This window comes from Clinocottus analis, unplaced genomic scaffold, assembly GCF_023055335.1.
Source record: "Clinocottus analis isolate CAN_PGR_092001 unplaced genomic scaffold, fCliAna1.0.p SCAF_11, whole genome shotgun sequence".
Lineage (NCBI taxonomy): Eukaryota > Metazoa > Chordata > Actinopteri > Perciformes > Cottidae > Clinocottus > Clinocottus analis.
The window spans coordinates 19,184,575-19,202,704 of NW_027175832.1; the positions used below are offsets into that span (position 1 = coordinate 19,184,575).

The 18,130-nt window shown below is 40.6% G+C and overlaps 3 protein-coding genes across 5 annotated transcripts; 1 reads left to right on the plus strand and 2 right to left on the minus strand.

Moving 5' to 3' along the window:
- Positions 1-285: 285 nt before the first annotated feature.
- LOC137802901 (sodium- and chloride-dependent GABA transporter 3-like) lies at positions 286-9,422 on the minus strand (the record flags this gene model as incomplete). Its single annotated transcript, XM_068601092.1, has 14 exons — positions 286-393; positions 472-642; positions 1,117-1,217; positions 1,944-2,046; positions 2,131-2,268; positions 2,356-2,468; positions 3,507-3,631; positions 3,757-3,860; positions 6,930-7,064; positions 7,209-7,341; positions 8,292-8,382; positions 8,722-8,859; positions 9,016-9,150; positions 9,239-9,422. Coding segments are annotated over 14 exons (1,779 nt in total), but the record flags the coding sequence as incomplete, so codon positions are not given.
- LOC137805352 (tripartite motif-containing protein 16-like) lies at positions 4,661-6,802 on the plus strand. 3 transcript variants are annotated; one of them, XM_068605230.1, is made up of 2 exons: positions 4,676-5,770; positions 5,804-6,802. In XM_068605230.1, the coding sequence occupies exons 1-2, from the start codon at positions 4,676-4,678 to the stop codon at positions 6,356-6,358; spliced, it is 1,650 nt and encodes a 549-aa protein (XP_068461331.1). In that variant the 3' UTR covers positions 6,359-6,802. The 3 variants fall into 3 exon arrangements, with proteins under 3 accessions (XP_068461350.1, XP_068461331.1, XP_068461341.1); XM_068605240.1 differs by having other exon boundaries at positions 4,676-5,743; positions 5,798-6,802; XM_068605249.1 differs by having other exon boundaries at positions 4,661-6,802.
- A 384-nt stretch (positions 9,423-9,806) lies between the features above and the next one.
- On the minus strand, positions 9,807-16,751 carry LOC137802911 (sodium- and chloride-dependent betaine transporter-like). The gene is made up of 15 exons (XM_068601103.1): positions 16,696-16,751; positions 15,761-15,969; positions 15,529-15,663; positions 15,206-15,343; positions 13,700-13,802; positions 13,336-13,468; positions 13,057-13,191; positions 11,922-12,025; positions 11,593-11,717; positions 11,204-11,316; positions 10,980-11,117; positions 10,784-10,886; positions 10,420-10,520; positions 10,099-10,269; positions 9,807-9,942 (listed from the first exon to the last, which is right to left on the minus strand). The coding sequence occupies exons 1-15, from the start codon at positions 16,749-16,751 to the stop codon at positions 9,835-9,837; spliced, it is 1,872 nt and encodes a 623-aa protein (XP_068457204.1). The 3' UTR covers positions 9,807-9,834.
- Between the last annotated feature and the right edge of the window lie 1,379 nt (positions 16,752-18,130).

Genomic DNA, 18,130 nt, shown 5'->3' on the forward strand with positions numbered 1-18,130 from the left:
TGGTTGTTTATTTGCAGAGGGAGATGAGAAGTTGATGAAAGCATAATGAAGAAATTGTAATTTTCACATTTTTCAGGACACCGATAATTCAACTGAATGGAGGGAGAGCAAATATGTAAAACATGAGAAGGAAATCGATACAAGAGAAAGTACATTGTTATCCATGATGCTACTGCTACGAAGCTAGAATTGCAAGCACAAGGTCTGGCCAATGGATAAATACCCAAATGATAAATGTTTGGCTGAACCGACACTTTGTTACTGAGTAACTTATTATTACTGACACTACGTTGTCGCTGCAGATGTCTTGAGTTCAACGGTCGTTCCCTCGTCTCCTTCGTCTCTCCTCCGCCAGTCCGGATCTTCAGCCGGGCGACTAAGCACAGATAAACGCTGGAACACAGGAACAAACAAAAGCAGTATTTTTACACTCGTTATGGCCGTCATGCGAAAGTGAGGGCCCTCACTGACCTGTGTGAAGGTTCCTGGTGTCAAACACATCTGTCCAGCTGCCCACAGCGGCACCATGATCACAGAGGACAGCGTCATGGCCAATCCCAGTGCATACGCCCAGTCAGGGTAAACATACCAGCCATTAATCTGGATGTGTTGGTAATCAACCAGGTACAGGATTAAGGAAATCTGTGTTTTTTGGGGGGGATAAAGAAAGTAAGCAGAGCCAATGCATGAGAGGTATAGCTCAGACCTTTAGCCACACAGCATTGCAAATGTCAACCGGTCTTTCCCCTTCGGTTAAGACTGAAATATATGAGTATTGGATGGATTACCAGGACATTTTGTACAGACATTCATGGTCCCCAGAGGATGACACCTACTCTTTGTGATCTCCTGACTTTTCCTTTTGTGCCTATAGAATACCTTCATGAGTACTAAATGGATCGACATGAAATTTGCCTTCCAAAACTCTTGTCCTCCTCAGGATGAATTGTGTATATCTTTGGTTACCTTTAACTGGTGCCATCATCATTTTATCCTCACCTGCACAGTTCTAACAGGCCAGCTAGCAAGGCTGGAGACTCCTTGTCTTCAAGCCATTACTAAGCAGTTATTCAAAGCAATAAAACGTTTTTACCCGTTAAAACTTTTCTGACTCACCAGTGACAGTGGAGGAATGATGTATTTCCAGCACAGTTTGAAGAAAACAGATGGTCTCTGTCCTGTCATGTCTTCAATGATGTCAATTAAACGATCAGCACCTGATACACAAACTGTACGTTATACTAATTTCAAAGTCATATAATGTTTGAAAAAAACGTTTAGTTTTAAGAATCACTTATGGTGAGTTCCCACCAAAACAGTTGCAACGCTTTTTTGCCTGATTTTACTTGCTCGGCTTTATGTGGTTAATTTGTTGTTTTTTTTCGGAAACGGGGCGCAGCTACGTTACCCCAAGTTAGCAGCACATAGCCTCACTAGCTAACCTAACTGAAAGGTTTTCATTTCCGCTATCGATCACGGAAAATTAACAAATATTTCTGCGTTACACTTAGAGAGTTTGTGGTAGAAATACCACAAACGTCGTAACATCAAGCTCCCCCGTGTCCGGGTTCATAATATTATCCGCAGCCGCACACATCTCGGACTCCTCCAGGACGAGTGTCTGGATGAAGCCGCTTCCAGCGCTACTTGATATATTTCAATTCGGGCAACAAAGTAAAAAAGCGTCATTTGCGCCACCTGGCCAAAAAAAAAAACGCTTTTTCACAACCATTCACGTCTGTGCATTGACTTTACATGTAATCTACTTGCGTGAATATTTCGCAACCCTTTTGGTGTGAACACAGCATCAAAGCAATTTGGTTGCGTTCAGGTAATGCAACCAGTCCGACTACAGCGAGCTAATGACATCATAAAACTACATATATTTTTTTCATTTAGTTCATCTATCATGAAAAAAGGGATACAATATATGTGTTGCGTACCGAAAAGCCAGGCCAGAGCCAGGCACTCAGATGAAGCCATGAAGTAATGACAGGCTCTCGTCATGGCATAATAATCAACCAGCTGGAATATGTAAACCCCTCCCTGCAGCAGGATGAAATAATATGAGCAATAGTTTTAAAACAATTTAGGTGTTTCAAAGTACCCACATGGAAATATTTCATTCACCTCGGTGACAAACGACAGATGTAGGAGGAAGAAGGAAGAGCAGATGAAGAGGACGAACATCTCGCGTCTTCCTGGTTTACGAAACAGCTTTGGAAACAAGTCGCTTATTGTGGTGATAAAACACTCCACTGAAACAAACTGGGGATGAAACATTGAGCTAATAAGCCATTTTTGTGCCCGCAATTACTTCATTAATCAATAGTTAATCCAACAAAACCATCGTACATGTGAGTCAACAGCCAGCAGAATGAGCATCAGGAAGAAACAGACGGTCCAGAACTGTGGAAAAGGCATCAAAGCTGTTGCTTGAGGGTAAGCTATGAAGGCCAAACCTGGACCTAATTAAACAAAAAAAAGACTGTTATTTGGATCTAGACTTTATATGAAGTGGTAACACTTCATAATAACTGTGCTATTTAGCGTTAGTAAAGCATGAGGAAACACTTAATTAATCATTTATAAAGCATTGTTGCAACATGAACACTCATTTTAACTTGTTTGTATGTAATTCATAAATGTTTTATTCTTGATTAATAAATTTGACTATTATGTGTTTCATGATTGTTTTTTTATATTTTATTGTCCTTAATAATTGTTAAAACGATTATTAAGGATTTATAGATGATGCACTAATGTTCAACATGTGTTTAATACTGCTATTCAAGATTAATTCAAGTAGTTACTAGTCATTAGTGAAGTATTAGTTAAGTACTTTGTGTGACCCTATAAGTTTGTTTTTTTTACATTTCATTTAGCCTGAAAGCTAACAAAAGTCACAGTAATCTTCTCAACAGAAAAGAATAAACACAAAGTGGTAATGAACACTAATATGATGGTGATGGGGGTCACGAGTGGTGAGTATTTTTCCTAGTTTGCTGGCACGTACATATTATTGATTATGAGTATCTAGTCCCCGCTAGCTAGCCAGCTAGCCGGCTAGCAAGCTCGTCAGTTGTAAGTACACCAATCCAGGTGATAGCTAGATACTCATAATCAATAATATGTACTTGCCAGCAAACTATGAAACATACTCGCACCATCACCATCATATTAATGTTCTTTATCACTTTGTGTTGTGCCCTTTTCTGTTGAGAAGATAACTGAGAGTTTTGTTAGTGTTGAGCCACTGCTGGTCTTTGAATGTCATTCATAAATGTGGTCTAAAGCATAGCTAGTATGAGTGCAGCATCTATTAGTCCTTAATAATTGGTTTGTAATATATACTACTTCATTTACAAATGGGAAATCCATCACTTATAAAGTATGAAAACCCAATCATGGAACGCATAATAGTCAAGCTTTATTAATCAAGAATAAAACATTTATAACGTGTGTTTATGATGTGCGTATAAATGAGTTTACCAAATGAACTTCACCTGACTCCACCACGGTGTCGACAGCAACACCCTGTTTCTGAGCCATGAAGCCAAGAACAGAGAAGACGACAAATCCAGCAACAAAACTGGTCCCACTGTTGAGCAGAGAGAGCCAAAAGCAGTCCCTAGAGGTCACAGGAACACAGTCTGGTCAAAGAGACGAGTGACAGTGCAATGTTGCACACTTAAAATGGAAACGTGAAAAAAGAAGGAAAGTGTTCGAACACACGTGATTGTGACTTATACTTACTTATAACAGTTGTTGTTGTACTTGTTATAGCTGCCCAGCACATTTAGAGTCCCTGCAGTCAGACTGTAGGAGAAGCATATTTGAGATCCTGCCTCGATCCAGACCTGTTATATCAGAAAGAAGTATATTATATCTATCTCGGCGTTATAACTTACTGAATTCATATGTTATATTGCAAAGGTCTTGACTTTCTCTAAGCACTGCAGCACGTCCACTGTGTATGTCATGACTTCTAGAGCAGGAAATGTCCCAGCAAGACACTTAACACCAAGCTGCTCACAGGGCAACCCACTGCTACTTAACCAAGGATGGGTATCCAGTAGTCTCATTTGAAGTCAAGGAGACACAATCGTTTATGGTCGCTGGAGATTCTTGAGTTTTCTCAGCCGTCACTCAACCAGAGAGTGACTCAGCTTTTACAACGGGGGAAATATTTTAACATCAACAAGCAAACGTGTGCAGATTCTATATATATATATATCAGGTCCAATCATGAAGTCATGAAATGAATATTGTGAATCTAGAAACGTGCTTTTGATCAAGAGGATATTATGAGATTCAACTCTTTTGTTGCAAATGCTTCAAAAGTAGATTTTAACCGAGTCTGCGTCTGTGAATGAGGGAATAAAGTTCCCGTTGGCAGCGCTGCTCCTCTTCCTGGAATGAAGCACAGCTTGATAAGCTCTTCCCTCTTCCTCCTGCTATCAAACACAGATAGCTGCACTCTGTCCACACATGTCCTCGTTCCCTCCCCTTCAGATCTACACTTTTACAGATGGGTGGAACCAACATGGCGCTGAAGCGATAGAGCCGACACGCCCCGTTCACTGAGCCAGCACATGTTGTTCAGATCACAAGTCAAAGCAGAGTCGCTTCTCAGGAAGTGAAACTCAGACGGTCGTTGCTACTGAGAGGTGAAATGGCGCAGAAAGGAGTTCGGCTGGATCGGGAAACCTTCTCTTGTCCCATCTGTCTGGATCTACTGAAGGATCCGGTGGCTACTGCCTGTGGACACAGCTACTGCATGAACTGTATTAAAGCCCACTGGGACGAAGAGGATGGTAAGAAACTCTTCAGCTGCCCTCAGTGTAGGAAGACCTTCACACCGAGGCCTGTCCTGCTGAAAAACACCATGTTAGCAGATTTAGTGGAGGAGCTGAAGAAGACTGGACTCCAAGCTGCTGCTGCTGATCACTGCTATGCTGGACCTGAAGATGTGGCCTGTGATGTCTGCACTGGGAGGAGACTGAAGGCCTTCAAGTCCTGTATGCAGTGTGTGATCTCTTATTGTGAGCAACACCTCCAGCCTCATTATGATGTTCCTCAGTTTAAGAAGCACAAGCTGGTGGACCCGTCCAAGAAGCTCCAGGAGAACATCTGCTCTCGTCACGACGAGGTGATGAAGATGTTCTGCCGTACTGATCAGCAGTGTATCTGTTACCTCTGCTCTGTGGACGAACATAAAGGCCACGACACGGTCTCAGCTGCAGCAGAAAGGACCGAGAGGCAGAGAGAGCTGGAGGGGAGTCGACTCAACATCCAGCAGAGAATCCAGGACAGAGAGAAGGACGTGAAGCTGCTCCATCAGCAGGTGGAGGCCATCAATCTCTCAGCCGATGAAGCGGTGAAGCACAGCGAGAAGACCTTCACCGAGCTGATCCGTCTCCTGGAGAACAGAAGCTCCGATGTGAAGCAGCAGGTCAGATCCCAGCAGAAAAGTGAAGTGAGTCGAGTCAAAGAGCTTCAGGAGAAGCTGGAGCAGGAGATCGCTGAGCTGAAGAGGAAAGACGCTGAGCTGAAGCTGCTCTCACACACAGAGGATCACAACCACTTTCTCCACATCTACCCCTCACTGCCACCACTCGCAGAGTCTACACACTCCACCGGCATCCAGATCCGTCCTCTGAGATGCTTTGAGGACGTGACGGCGGCTGTGTCAGAAGTCAGAGATAAACTACAGGACGTCCTGAGGGACGAGTGGACAAACGTCTCACTGGCAGTGACTGAAGTGAAGGTTTTACTGTCACATTCACAAGCAGAGTACAAGACCAGAGCTGGACTCTTAAGGTATTCACGTGACATCACTCTGGATCCAAACACAGCAAACACATATCTGTTATTATCTGAGGGGAACAGAAAAGTAACATTTATGAATAAACAACAGTCTTATTCTAGTCACACAGACAGGTTCACTACTTTGTGTTTTCAGGTCCTGAGTAGAGAGAGTCTGACTGGACGTTGTTACTGGGAGGTGGAGAGGAGAGGAGGAGTTTCTGTAGCAGTCTCATACAAGAATATCAGCAGAACAGGGAGCAGAAATGAACATGCGTTTGGATGGAATGACAAATCTTGGGCGTTAGATTGTGACATAAACAGTTTTACATTCAGGTACAACACTATCCAAACCCCCGTCTCTGGTCCTCCGTCCTCCAGAGTAGGAGTGTACCTGGATCACACAGCAGGTGTTCTGTCCTTCTACAGCGTCTCTGAAACCATGACTCTCCTCCACAGAGTCCAGACCACATTCACTCAGCCGCTCTATGCTGGAGTTAGGTTTTATTACAAATATGGAGACTCTGCTGAGTTCTGTAAACTCAAATAGACAGAAGTGATTTCAGGGACATCAGGTTAAATTCTGTGTTTTAATTCTTAAACTCATTTTGTTTCCATCGTTGTTCTTGAGAGCTGATTGTTCTTCACCTGTCAATCAAACATTGTGGGCGGTGCTTTGCCCTCTTGTCATCATTGTTGTGTAGATGTTTGACTTCCTGTAGGTGGCGCTCCTTCCTGTGTGTGTTTAGTCATGGAGGCTCTCACTGCTCATGAGGATCTTTGTTCACCTGAACTCATATTTCTCTGCAGGAAAATGTAAACTTCTCTGAGCTCGAAATGTTTGATGAATATTGTTGTTGTTGTTGTGTCTCTTCCTCTGCACGGGTCTCAAAGAGAGAAAGCACCAGAGCTTCTTTATCCTAGATATTTTATTCCCACTACTTTCTGTCAAGTATTCCATCTTTACATTTGTGAGATTAAATGTTGTTGTTTTCTGAATCAACATACAAATGATGTACTCTGTTGTATTATAAAATAAAGTATCACGATCATGAAGTCTTTCTCTAGCCTCATCCAGGATGACTGTCAATACGCCGTATATGCAAACAAGGACAAAATACCTCAAGGTTAGCCAGGCGGTTCAAGTTTGGATACAGGTAGTAGTAGATCCCTTCCCGAGCTCCAGGTAGAGTACAACCCCGGGCGAGCAGGATCAGAAGCATCACGTAGGGGAACGTGGCAGTGAAGTACACTACCTTAAAGAAGAAAAAATGTATGTATGCCTATAAGTAATGGAGATAACTACTAAAAGTATGTTGTAGAACACTCGCATGAAATGCATGATGGTGGTTTAAGTCTGCGATAGATATAGCGTTTTAATTAAAAATCTTTCCACTGACCTTTCCAGAAGATCTGACACCTTTCCAGATACAGAAGTAGCAGAGCACCCAGCAGGCCAGAAGACACAGAGCCAGCTCCCATCTCACACTGCCCAGCTCCTCAATGCCTCCAGACATGCCCAGCACCCGCCGCCTGAAGAGAGGGGATGTTTAAGAGGAACGTTTAAAACAACATCACAGCAGTGGCGGGCCGTCAGGGTCAGCTAAGCCTTTCTCCACCGGCCGAAACAGAATCACAAAGTTATAGCTATTTTACAATGGAATTGTTTTTACAAATACACTACATGTATTATAATTATACATGTAGTACCTTGTCGCTGTTATGGTGGACGAAACGACTGAGGTGAGTACCATAGCGCTGCTGGCACCGCCGCTCCTCTGTGTGACGGATGCCGGCGTCAAGGAAAGGTTTGTCAGATTTGACGTTTTTTTCTGGCAACAAGAGAGCCGATGACATTGCGGCTCTGTTGTGTGTGTCTGCGCTCTGCAGTTTGTGTATTTGCAGGTGTTGCACTTCATGTGACATTTTATTTCACTTGACAAATGTTGGAGTGTTTTGCGAATATGAGCCGTTTACACTAAACAAATAACAACCGGTAGCTATAACATTTACATTTAGGTATGTTTCAGTACTTTTATACATTTTTATTTTATTTGACACTTTTTTATTTATTTATTTCTTTTTATTCCATATGTATATTTTTATTCAATCTGCATATTTATTATTGTTTTTACTGCTAATTATTTTATTTTTATTTTATTTTTTTAAATTTTAAAATTTAAAGTTTAAACATTTTTAAAAAAAATTTAAATTTCAAAATTTTTTAAATTTTAAATTGGTTTAATTTGAAATGTATCTTAGCTGTGGCCTCATAATGAGGTCATCAGGTTGTTCAGCTGTAGTTGAGACGCCACTGAAGGTGCAGGTGGAAACTGCACGGCCCGCCACTGCATTACAGTATACTGTATGAGCAAGTAGCAACCAGGTAAAAGGTCCAAGTTTGTTATAATATTTAATGTTTGGACTGGGTCATTATGATGCATAACACATTAAAAGTCATGGAACATGGAATTTAGACTCACTCCCAGAACTCAGTAGCAGCAGAGGTGGTGTTTTTCAGCATGCTCAGATTTGATGAGGAAGAATCCAAACTCTCAGGACCCACACAGTTCACTGGTTGAGAGAAAAACATATATATATATATATATATATATATATATATATATATATATATATATATATATATATATATATATATATATATGGGTGTAACAGCTTATCAAAAAGTTATATTTCAGTATGTAAAGACTTTTCTCCAGTGAATGTCACTATATATCGCTCAACTATATCCAGTGTTGCTTTTCCAAGTGTTTCCTTTGTTCTAATCTCAAATTAATATCTCCCTCTTGAACTTGCACAGACATTAAGAACAGGTAAATATGTTCTCCAAAACGTTACAGACCTCTAGTGTGTTGCCTTGACAGTGTTCCAGCTGTACAAGTGAAGTCTTACCTGTGTTCCAGGTGTTCTCACAAGTGGCCCAGGGCAGTTGGGCTCTAAACGAGAACACCAGGTAGAAGAGAGCCCAGGCTTGTATTATAACTAAGCTGAAGTCGTAAAGTTTTATCAGCAATTGGCCATACCCAATTCCTAAAATACAAACAAAACAAAAATATCTATATTTTTACGGGGTTACTCCGAGCAAGTTGAGTTTGAGACAAAAAATATTGATTTTCTGTAAGTTTGAGTATCGTGTTAAACACATGAAGTTCTTCAGCTGCATCTTTAATTGGAGTACAAACTCACCTTGTGCAAGAGGACACAACGTCCTCCAACAGGTGACGAAACCTTCCTGGGTGTACTGACCCACTGAGGTCTCCAGCAGGAACAGAGGTATCCCACACACCACAACCAGCAGAACATATGGCACCAGAAAGGCTCCTATAGGTTTATAAATAGAGATATAATGCACGTACGCCCATAGAAATTCAATGTAATCAGCTCTAAATTCAGACTCTGTAGGATTCACCTCCACCGTTCTTGTAGCAGAGGTAAGGAAACCTCCACACGTTGCCCACGCCGACCACATTTCCTGCAACAACCAGTAAATATTCTGTTTTACTGGCCCACTGTCCTCTGTCTGCGGCCCTCGCCTGGTTCTCCGTTTTTCTTCTTTGTCCGTTCATCTCGAGATCAGGATCTTCACTCGATGTGTGTTTCAGTTACAAACCGATCTTTGCTCCTTTCACTGTGTCCTTAACTAAAGTCACCAAATGTCTTCTGTTAACAGGTGACCTATAAGTGTCCGAGTCTCACTCTGGGAATTAACACAATCCAACAATGAGTGTTACTCCTCTTTATTACGTGACTATAAGTAAATTAAGAGATCATCGCTTTCACATAAGCAAATAAGTGATCAATGACTTAAGAAACATGAAATATAAGAGAAAGTACACAGTGATACTTGACTTTAACTGAGATATCTGACAGTTTAAGGGTGCTAAGAATGACAAAAACACCAATAAAATGCTTCAAACCCAAGTTTTATTTTCTTTCTTTGACTCAATTCATAAAATAACCGAATAATAGACTGAAGTGTTTGGTTCATTTGATATGCAGACGACACTACGTTGTCACTGAAGATGTCCTGAGTTCAACGGTCGTTCCCTCGTCTCCTTCGTCTCTCCTCTGCCAGTCTGGATCTTCAGCCGGGCGACTAAGGACAGACAAACGCTGGAACACAAAAGTAGAACGGTTGTGTTGAGGGATCTTGCAGAGCATCCGTTGATGGGTGGCGAGAGGTTGCACTGAATCATTAGTCAGATAAAAACACATGAAGCTCTTTTTGAGGCATCCAGAGTAGGATAAACGTCTTCTTTGAACTCTGACCTGTCTGAAGGTTCCTGGTGTCAAACACATCTGTCCAGCTGCCCACAGCGGCACCATGATGAGAGAGGACATCATCATGGTCCATCCCAGTGCATACGCCCAGTCGGGGTAAACATACCAGTCATTAATCTGGATGTGTTGGTAATCAACCAGGTACAGGATGAAGGAAATCTGTGAAGGTGCAAAGAGTGATATGTTTTTCAGGATAAGGTGTTTGTTAAGTTAAAAAAGAAATGATGGCAATACATTTAGGCAAGAGGGGGGTGGCTATATTGTAAATGTTATTTAACTTTTGTAAAATTACCAACATTTTTGACTCACAAGTGACAGTGGAGGAATGATGTATTTCCAGCAAAGTTTGAAGAAAACAGATGGTCTCTGTCCTGTCATGTCCTCAATGATGTTAATTAAACGATCAGCACCTGATACACAGTCACAGATCAGTTTCAAAGTCATATGTTTCCTTCTTTTTTTAGCATTGTTGAGACTGTGATAAGGAGGAAGGATGAAGAAGAGGTTTTACAACCAGTCTGGCCAAAGCTATCTTAAGCATTTTCATTCATAATGCCTTCAGCGTAATGACAGTTGAAAAATAAATTAATTTAAAATACATAACTGAATTGTAGATACATCAAAATAATCAGATCACAGCATTAAAAATGTGATATAAAGTCATTTTGCGTACCAAAAATCCAGGCCACAGCCATACATTCGGATAAAGCCATGAAATAATGACAAGCCCTGTTCAAGGCATAATAATCAATCAGCTGGAATATATAAATCCCTCCCTGCAGCAGGATGAAACAATATGAGAAATAGTTAAACAAAAAAATTGTGACAATAGATGTTTCAAAGTACCCTCATGGAAATATTGTATTCACCTCGGTGACCAACAGCAGATTTAGGAGAAAGAAGGAAGAGCAGATGAAGAGGACGAACATCTCGCGTCTTCCTGGTTTATGAAACAGCTTTGGAAACAAGTCGCTTATTGTGGTGATAAAACACTCCACTGTCACAAACTGGGGATGAAACGTTGAGCACATAAGTCATTTTTGTGCCTCCAATCACTAGGTCACTAATAGTCAATCCAACAAAAACATCTTACATGTGTGTCAACAGCCAGCAGAATGAGCATCAGGAAGAAACAGACGGTCCAGAACTGTGGAATAGGCATCATAGCTGTTGCCTGAGGGTAAGCTATGAAGGCCAAACCTGGACCTGTGAATCAAACAAAACAAAAAAAAAAGACTATTATTTGTATCTGGACTAAAGCATAGATAGTCCTCACTTTAGGTGGAGTCACAGTCCAAAAAATACTTAATAAATGGTTTGTAATATATACTACTTCATTTACAAATGGGAAATCCATCATTTATAAAAGTATGAAAACCCAATCATGGAACGCATAATAGTCAAGCTTATTAATCAAGAATAAAACATTTATAACGTGTGTTTATGATGTGCGTATAAATGAGTTTACCAAATGAACTTCACCTGACTCCACCACAGTGTCGACAGCAACACCCTGTTTCTGAGCCATGAAGCCAAGAACAGAGAAGACGACAAATCCAGCAACAAAACTGGTCCCACTGTTGAGCAGAGAGAGCCAAAAGCAGTCCCTAGAGGTCACAGGAACACAGTCTGGTCAAAGAGACGAGTGACAGTAAAATGGAAACGCAAAATACGAAAACATAATTTATTGAATGTGTTGTGTATTAATAATTGCGTTTTTGGTAATTTTGCTCGTTACATGTTACGCTAAAAAAAAAAAAAACGGGAACATATTCTCACATACATGATTGTGTTTTGCAGCTTATACTTACTTATAACAGTTGTTGTTGTACTTGTTATAGCTGCCCAGGGCAGTAAGAGTCCCTGCAGTCAGACTGTAGGAGAAGCATATTTGAGATCCTGCCTCGATCCAGACCTGTTATATCACCAAAAAAAAGATAAGCAGTATTACGGTTAAAGTTGTATCTCGCACAAATGTCTTGGATTTCTCTTAGCGCTGCAATAATGACCCTGTTTGTGTTGTTTTAATGAGCCCCACTCTTCATTGGGAGCTCTTCCTCACTCTCCATGTCCGCGCACTCCCGAGAATCAATACCAGAGCCACTGATGTGACATAGCAACAAAAAAAAACAGTACATTAACCATAAATATTAACATAAACCCTAAATATGACTTGAGAGCTCCCCAAGTTATGGAAATATCATTTTTTTTAACATCCCTAGCTTGAAGCCACACATGATTAGCATAGCTTTCTGGAAAGCCTTTGACCTGCAGAAGTCGCCAAATCCCTTGTCCGACAAATCCTGATCAAGATATCAACCACAATGCATTTTTTTTGTAGCCTAAAAACTGAAATATGACTTACTTGCGGATGAAACAATATTTCACACGACCTTGCGTGGTATGTATTGGTGCATCTGCTTGAGTAGAACCCCTCTGTTGTGAAACCAGAGGTGTTCAAGGCCCAGGAAGAAAGTTTGGGCATTTTGTCTCTTCGCGGATCTAAAAATATGGTTCACGAAATGTGAACTAAATGAATTCCAAAATGGCATCCTGGGCTTCTCTCTGCCTTTTTATTGATTTCCTCCCAGACTCAATCAGTGTTAAATATGCCAGATGGCATTTAAAGCATTTTCCTGATCTGGCGCGTCATATAATAACAAATTAGTGGGCTACACGGGAACTATTATGGTTCATCATTGATGTCCCACTTTTCTGCAGTGGCAGTGAAATGTGAAGAACGTGCAACATGCCTCTTTCCCTTTTTTTTAAAGATATAAAGGGCTGACGTTTTGTAAACCGTGGTACAGTTGGACGAGATCTATGAGTATAGACTTAGCCAGAGCCAGTCATTCACATATTCCCATCATATCAAGGTAATATTTCCTCATCTCACATGGAACTTGTGATGTCGAGGATGTCCATTATGTAACAAAGGCGAGATACCTCAAGTTTAGCTAGGCGGTTTAAGTTTGGATACAGGTAGTAGTAGATCCCTTCCCAAGCTCCAGGTAGAGTAGAACCTCTGATGAGCAGGATTAGAAGCATCACATAGGGAAACGTGGCAGTGAAGTACACTACCTTAAAAAGAAATGGAAAAAAATATATTATAACACTAATTATATGTAAGTATAATACAGATATGTTGTAGAATACATAACAATGCATGATAGTGGTTTAAGTCTGCGATAGATATACCGTTTTAATGCAAATCTTTCCACTGACCTTTCCAGAAGATTTGACACCTTTCCATATACAGAAGTAGCAGAGCACCCAGCAGGCCAGAAGACACAAAGCCAGCTCCCATCTCACACTGCCCAGCTCCTCAATGCCTCCAGAGATGCCCAACACCCGCCGTCTGAAGAGAGGGGATGTTTAAGAAGTATGTGTGATGTGACACTAAGAGCTGTCTCAATAGCGAGGGGATGAACAAACTACGTATTTTGTCGTTTCATTTGTAGGATTTGTTTGACAGAAGACATGATAAATCATTATTTACAGACCAAGTCGTACTTTTGTAGTAGTTATTACTTTCATAGGTGCATTTGTGCATAGGTACAAAGTTAAAATACAAGAAATTTGAACTCACTCCCAAAACTCAATAGCAGCAGAGGTGGAGTTTTTCAGCATGGTCAGATTTACTGTCAGATTTGATGAGGATGAATCCAAAATCTCAGGACCCACGCAGTTCGCTAGTTTAGAGAAAAAACATGATAATGGTAAGTTACTCTTTGGCAAACTAATGCCTTGTTCACACCAAAAGAGTTGTGAAGTATTTGCGCGTGTAGGTTACATGCAAAGTCAATGCACAGATGCGAATGGTTGCGAAAAAGCTAATTTTTCACCGGGCGGCGCAAATGTCGCTAAAGAGTGTTGCGAATATTCAGTTTTTCGCAAGAGTTTGAATAGTTTGCGTTGAAATAGTTTGCTGGACACCCAGTTGCAAAAGCCAATCAGCGTTGAGAAGCTCCGCCTGATCTCACCGTAGCAGAATTCAACATGGCTGCCGGTCCGCATGAAGGAGCACTGGAAGCGACTTCATTCAGACACTCCTCGAGGAGTCGGAACTGTGTGCGACTACGGATAATATTATGAACCCAGACACGGGGGAGCTTGATGTTACGACGTTTGTAGTATTTCCTTAACATGAATAACGCAGAAATATTTGTTAATATTCCATGGTCGATAGCGGAAATGAAAACTGTTTTACAGGAACGTGACCAGGTCAGTTTGCGTTAGCTAGTGAGGCTATGTGCTGGTAACTACAAGAATGTGACCGGGTCAGTTTACGTTAGCTAGTGAGGCTATGTGCTGATAGCTACAGGAACGTGACCGGGTCAGTTTAGGTTAGCTAGTGAGGCTATGTGCTGCTAACTACAGGAACGTGACCGGGTCAGTTTATGTTAGCGAGTGAGGCTATGTGCTGGTAGCTACAGGAATGTGACCGGATCAGTTTACGTTAGCTAGTGAGGCTATGTGCTGGTAACTTGGGGTAACATAGCCGCGCCCACTTTCTGCCGCGAATGGTTAACCACATAAAGTCAAGAGAGTAAAATTAGGCGAAAAAGCGTTGCGAATATTAGCAAGTGTTTTGGTGTGAATGCACCATAAAGCATGTTGAACTGTGAATCTCCCAAAGCAGCCTTCACATTACATTTAGCTGACACTTTTATTCAAAGAGACTTACAGTTCTGCTCTCTACTCCATAAACAGCAACGGGGAGCAATTAGTGGTTACGTGTCTTGCCCGAGGACACTTCTCCTAGCGGAGGTGGGGCTCAAACCACCGATCCTCTGATTGAACCACTAACCACAGTTGAACATTTGAAATCAAATAGATAGGTAGATAGATAGATAGGTAGATGGATAGATGGATAGGTGGGTGGGGTCGGTGTGTGTGTGTGTGTGTGTGTGTGTGTGTGTGTGTGTGTGTGTGTGTGTGTGTGTGATAAAAGCAGCAGTTAATGATAAAAGCTGTTTTGAAAACTCAAATTTCAGTTTGTAAAAACGTTCCACCTGTGTTGCTATATCTTGCTCCAATAGATCTAGTGTCCATGGATTTTCTGCTTTTCCAGGTGGCTTTCTTCTCATCTTACCTGTGTTCCAGGTGTTCTCACAGGTGGTCCAGGGCAGTTGGGCTCGAAACGAGAACACCAGGTAGAAGAGAGCCCAGGCTTGTAGTAATACGTAGGTGAAGTCGTAAAGTTTTAATACCAATTGCCCACATCCAATTCCTAAAATATACAAATAGAATATGTTCCTAAGGTTATGATGCTTTTTTCAAATTTGTAGTTTGAGTTTTCAGAGCTAGACAGATGTTTTTCCTATAGTTGAAGTTATCCTATTGTTTATAAAATATATTGTTTTTATTTTTTACTTTAGCTGACTGCATATCTTATCTCATTACAAATGAACTCACCTTGTGCCAGAGGACACAACGTCCTCCAACAGGTGACGAAACCTTCCTGGGTGTACTGACCCACTGAGGTCTCCAGCAGGAACAGAGGCATCCCACACACCACAACCAGCAGAACATATGGCACCAGAAAGGCTCCTAGGTAATATAAATAGAGATATATGCTTGTAAGCCCATAGAAATGATAAGTTAATTCTTTGTAATCAGCTTTAAATTCAGACTCTGTAGGATTCACCTCCACCGTTCTTGTAGCAGAGGTAAGGAAACCTCCACACGTTGCCCACGCCGACCACATTTCCTGCAACAACCAGTAAATATTCTGTTTTACTGGCCCACTGTCCTCTGTCTGCGGCCCTCGCCTGGTTCTCCGTTTTTCTTCTTTGTCCGTTCATCTCGAGATCAGGATCTTCACTCGATGTGTGTTTCAGTTGTAATTCACAAGTACTGAAAACCAATATTTGCAGCTTCAGTCGTGTCCCCTAATTTAACTAAACCATGCCCTCAATCTATTTGACAAATAAGACTTTCCATATGGATGGGGGGACTTTGCTGTATTGCCAGAGCCAATGGGAGCTATTCAATCAATAATTATTAATAATTAATCATGATTAAGTGGGAAAGCATATTTTTAAACATGTATATATTGTATATACATTGACATCAGGACAGCAGAAAGTGTCTATATCTTCCGTATACATCTTTTTCGACTACACCTTGAATAAGGAAGGTAGTGCAGTATTAGCACAATGTCTCTTACTGATAGCACTTTGTAGTCGGACTTTATTAAAGAAACTGTACTTTGTCGTTCTGAGTTTGTACTCACTGTTGAATGCACTTATTGTAAGTTGCTTTGGATAAAAGCGTCACCTAAATTATATATATACACACACACACACACATATACATATATATATATATATATATATATATATATATATATATATATAAATATGAATATATGTGTGTGAGGAAACTGACCTCTGCTTCCTTACTTGTCTTGTATGTCTCTTTTTAATTTTACAACATCGTGGTGCAAAGTGCAAACACAAAACCAGTCAGTCAGTGTGCGCAGTGTAAACAAAGATCACTTGAAAATTGTCCCTTTGGGGATCTCTGTGTCTGTATGTTTCATTTGAAGACACTCAAAAATATACAAAGGTGTTGACTTACCAGCCACGAAAGCTGGATTGGTTCCAGTCAGATGTTTGAGAGGATAACTCTGTCATGGTTGAGTTGTTTTCTGTTTCATTTTGTAGTTTGTTTGTTTCCTTTGTCCCCCTGATTGTTTGTGTCTTCTCTGATCGTTTCATTCCGTTCACCTGTCCTCAGCCACGCCCATGTGTGTCCCCTGTTTAGGCCCCACACCTGTGTTTCCACTTTTCTATATTTACCGCCATGTTTTCCCTTGTCCCGTCCGGTCGTCATATGTCATTTGTTGTTTAACATTCAGTACCGGTGTGTTTAGTGTCTTATGATCCAGTCGTTTTGGTTCCTGCCTTTTTGTGCCTTTTTTTGGGTCTTTATGGTCTTTTGTTTGGACCCTGCCTTCTGTCTTGTCTTCCTCTTTACGTGAATACCTGTTCCACCACACCCGGTTGTGAAAAACTCTATATTTATGAATGATGTTTAATGCTTTTATTTTGCAGAAAGTCCTTCTTACAAATAGATGTCATTGTATATGAATAACATTTGGTTCAGAAGCTTAATGGGACAGTATCAAAAGCACAACGTGACAAGTACATATAATAAGTAAATGAGACAGGACACAGATTAATACATTTAATGGTTGGAGAGCAAATAAGTGATAAATGACTTAAGAAAGATTAAATATAAGAATTAAATCAAAACAAGATAAATTACACAGTGCTAGGGTTGCAAAATTCCGGGAATATTCAAAGTCGGAAACTTTCCACGGGAATTAACGGGAATAAACAGGAATTATCGGGAATTAACGGGAATTAACAGAAGTTAACAGGAATTAACTGGAAATTTTGGGGTAATTTAACTGTATTTACCTTGTCATGAGCAGACATGCGTGCAAACATTTATAATACAACTTTTAAATATGACTTTTTTGACATTCCAAAAGCCACGAATAACGGAGGTGATGGTGTACTTTTGTGTGGACATACATACGTCCTACTCTACTACTGTAATAAGTCTAATGTATACAAATAAACTTAGTATTAAAATGAACATGGCTTCAGTTTACCAAGTAATCAATATGCTAATGAGAAACAGTGTTGGGACAAATGCTATCTTTGTTGAATTAATGGCAAATATTACTGAAAAAAAGTTGCAGAATACTTCAATAAATGCATCATGGTGAGTTCTCTGTGCTACAATATAAGCCTCACATTTTTTATCTTCCTCGTGTTAGCTTTCTGTTAGCGTCTCTTGTGTTAGCTTTCTGTTAGCGTCTCTTGTGTTAACAGGTTGGTTTTGACGCATGTCTTAAATCAGCTGAAAGATACACTAAAAACTATTATCTATCATCCAAGTTGTTTCTCATCTCTTGGTTACCTTGTTAGGCTTCTTTATCCATGAACATATTGTTGTATCTTTTAATATTTCTGGGCCTTTTCTTTGTCAGGATATCCCTGGA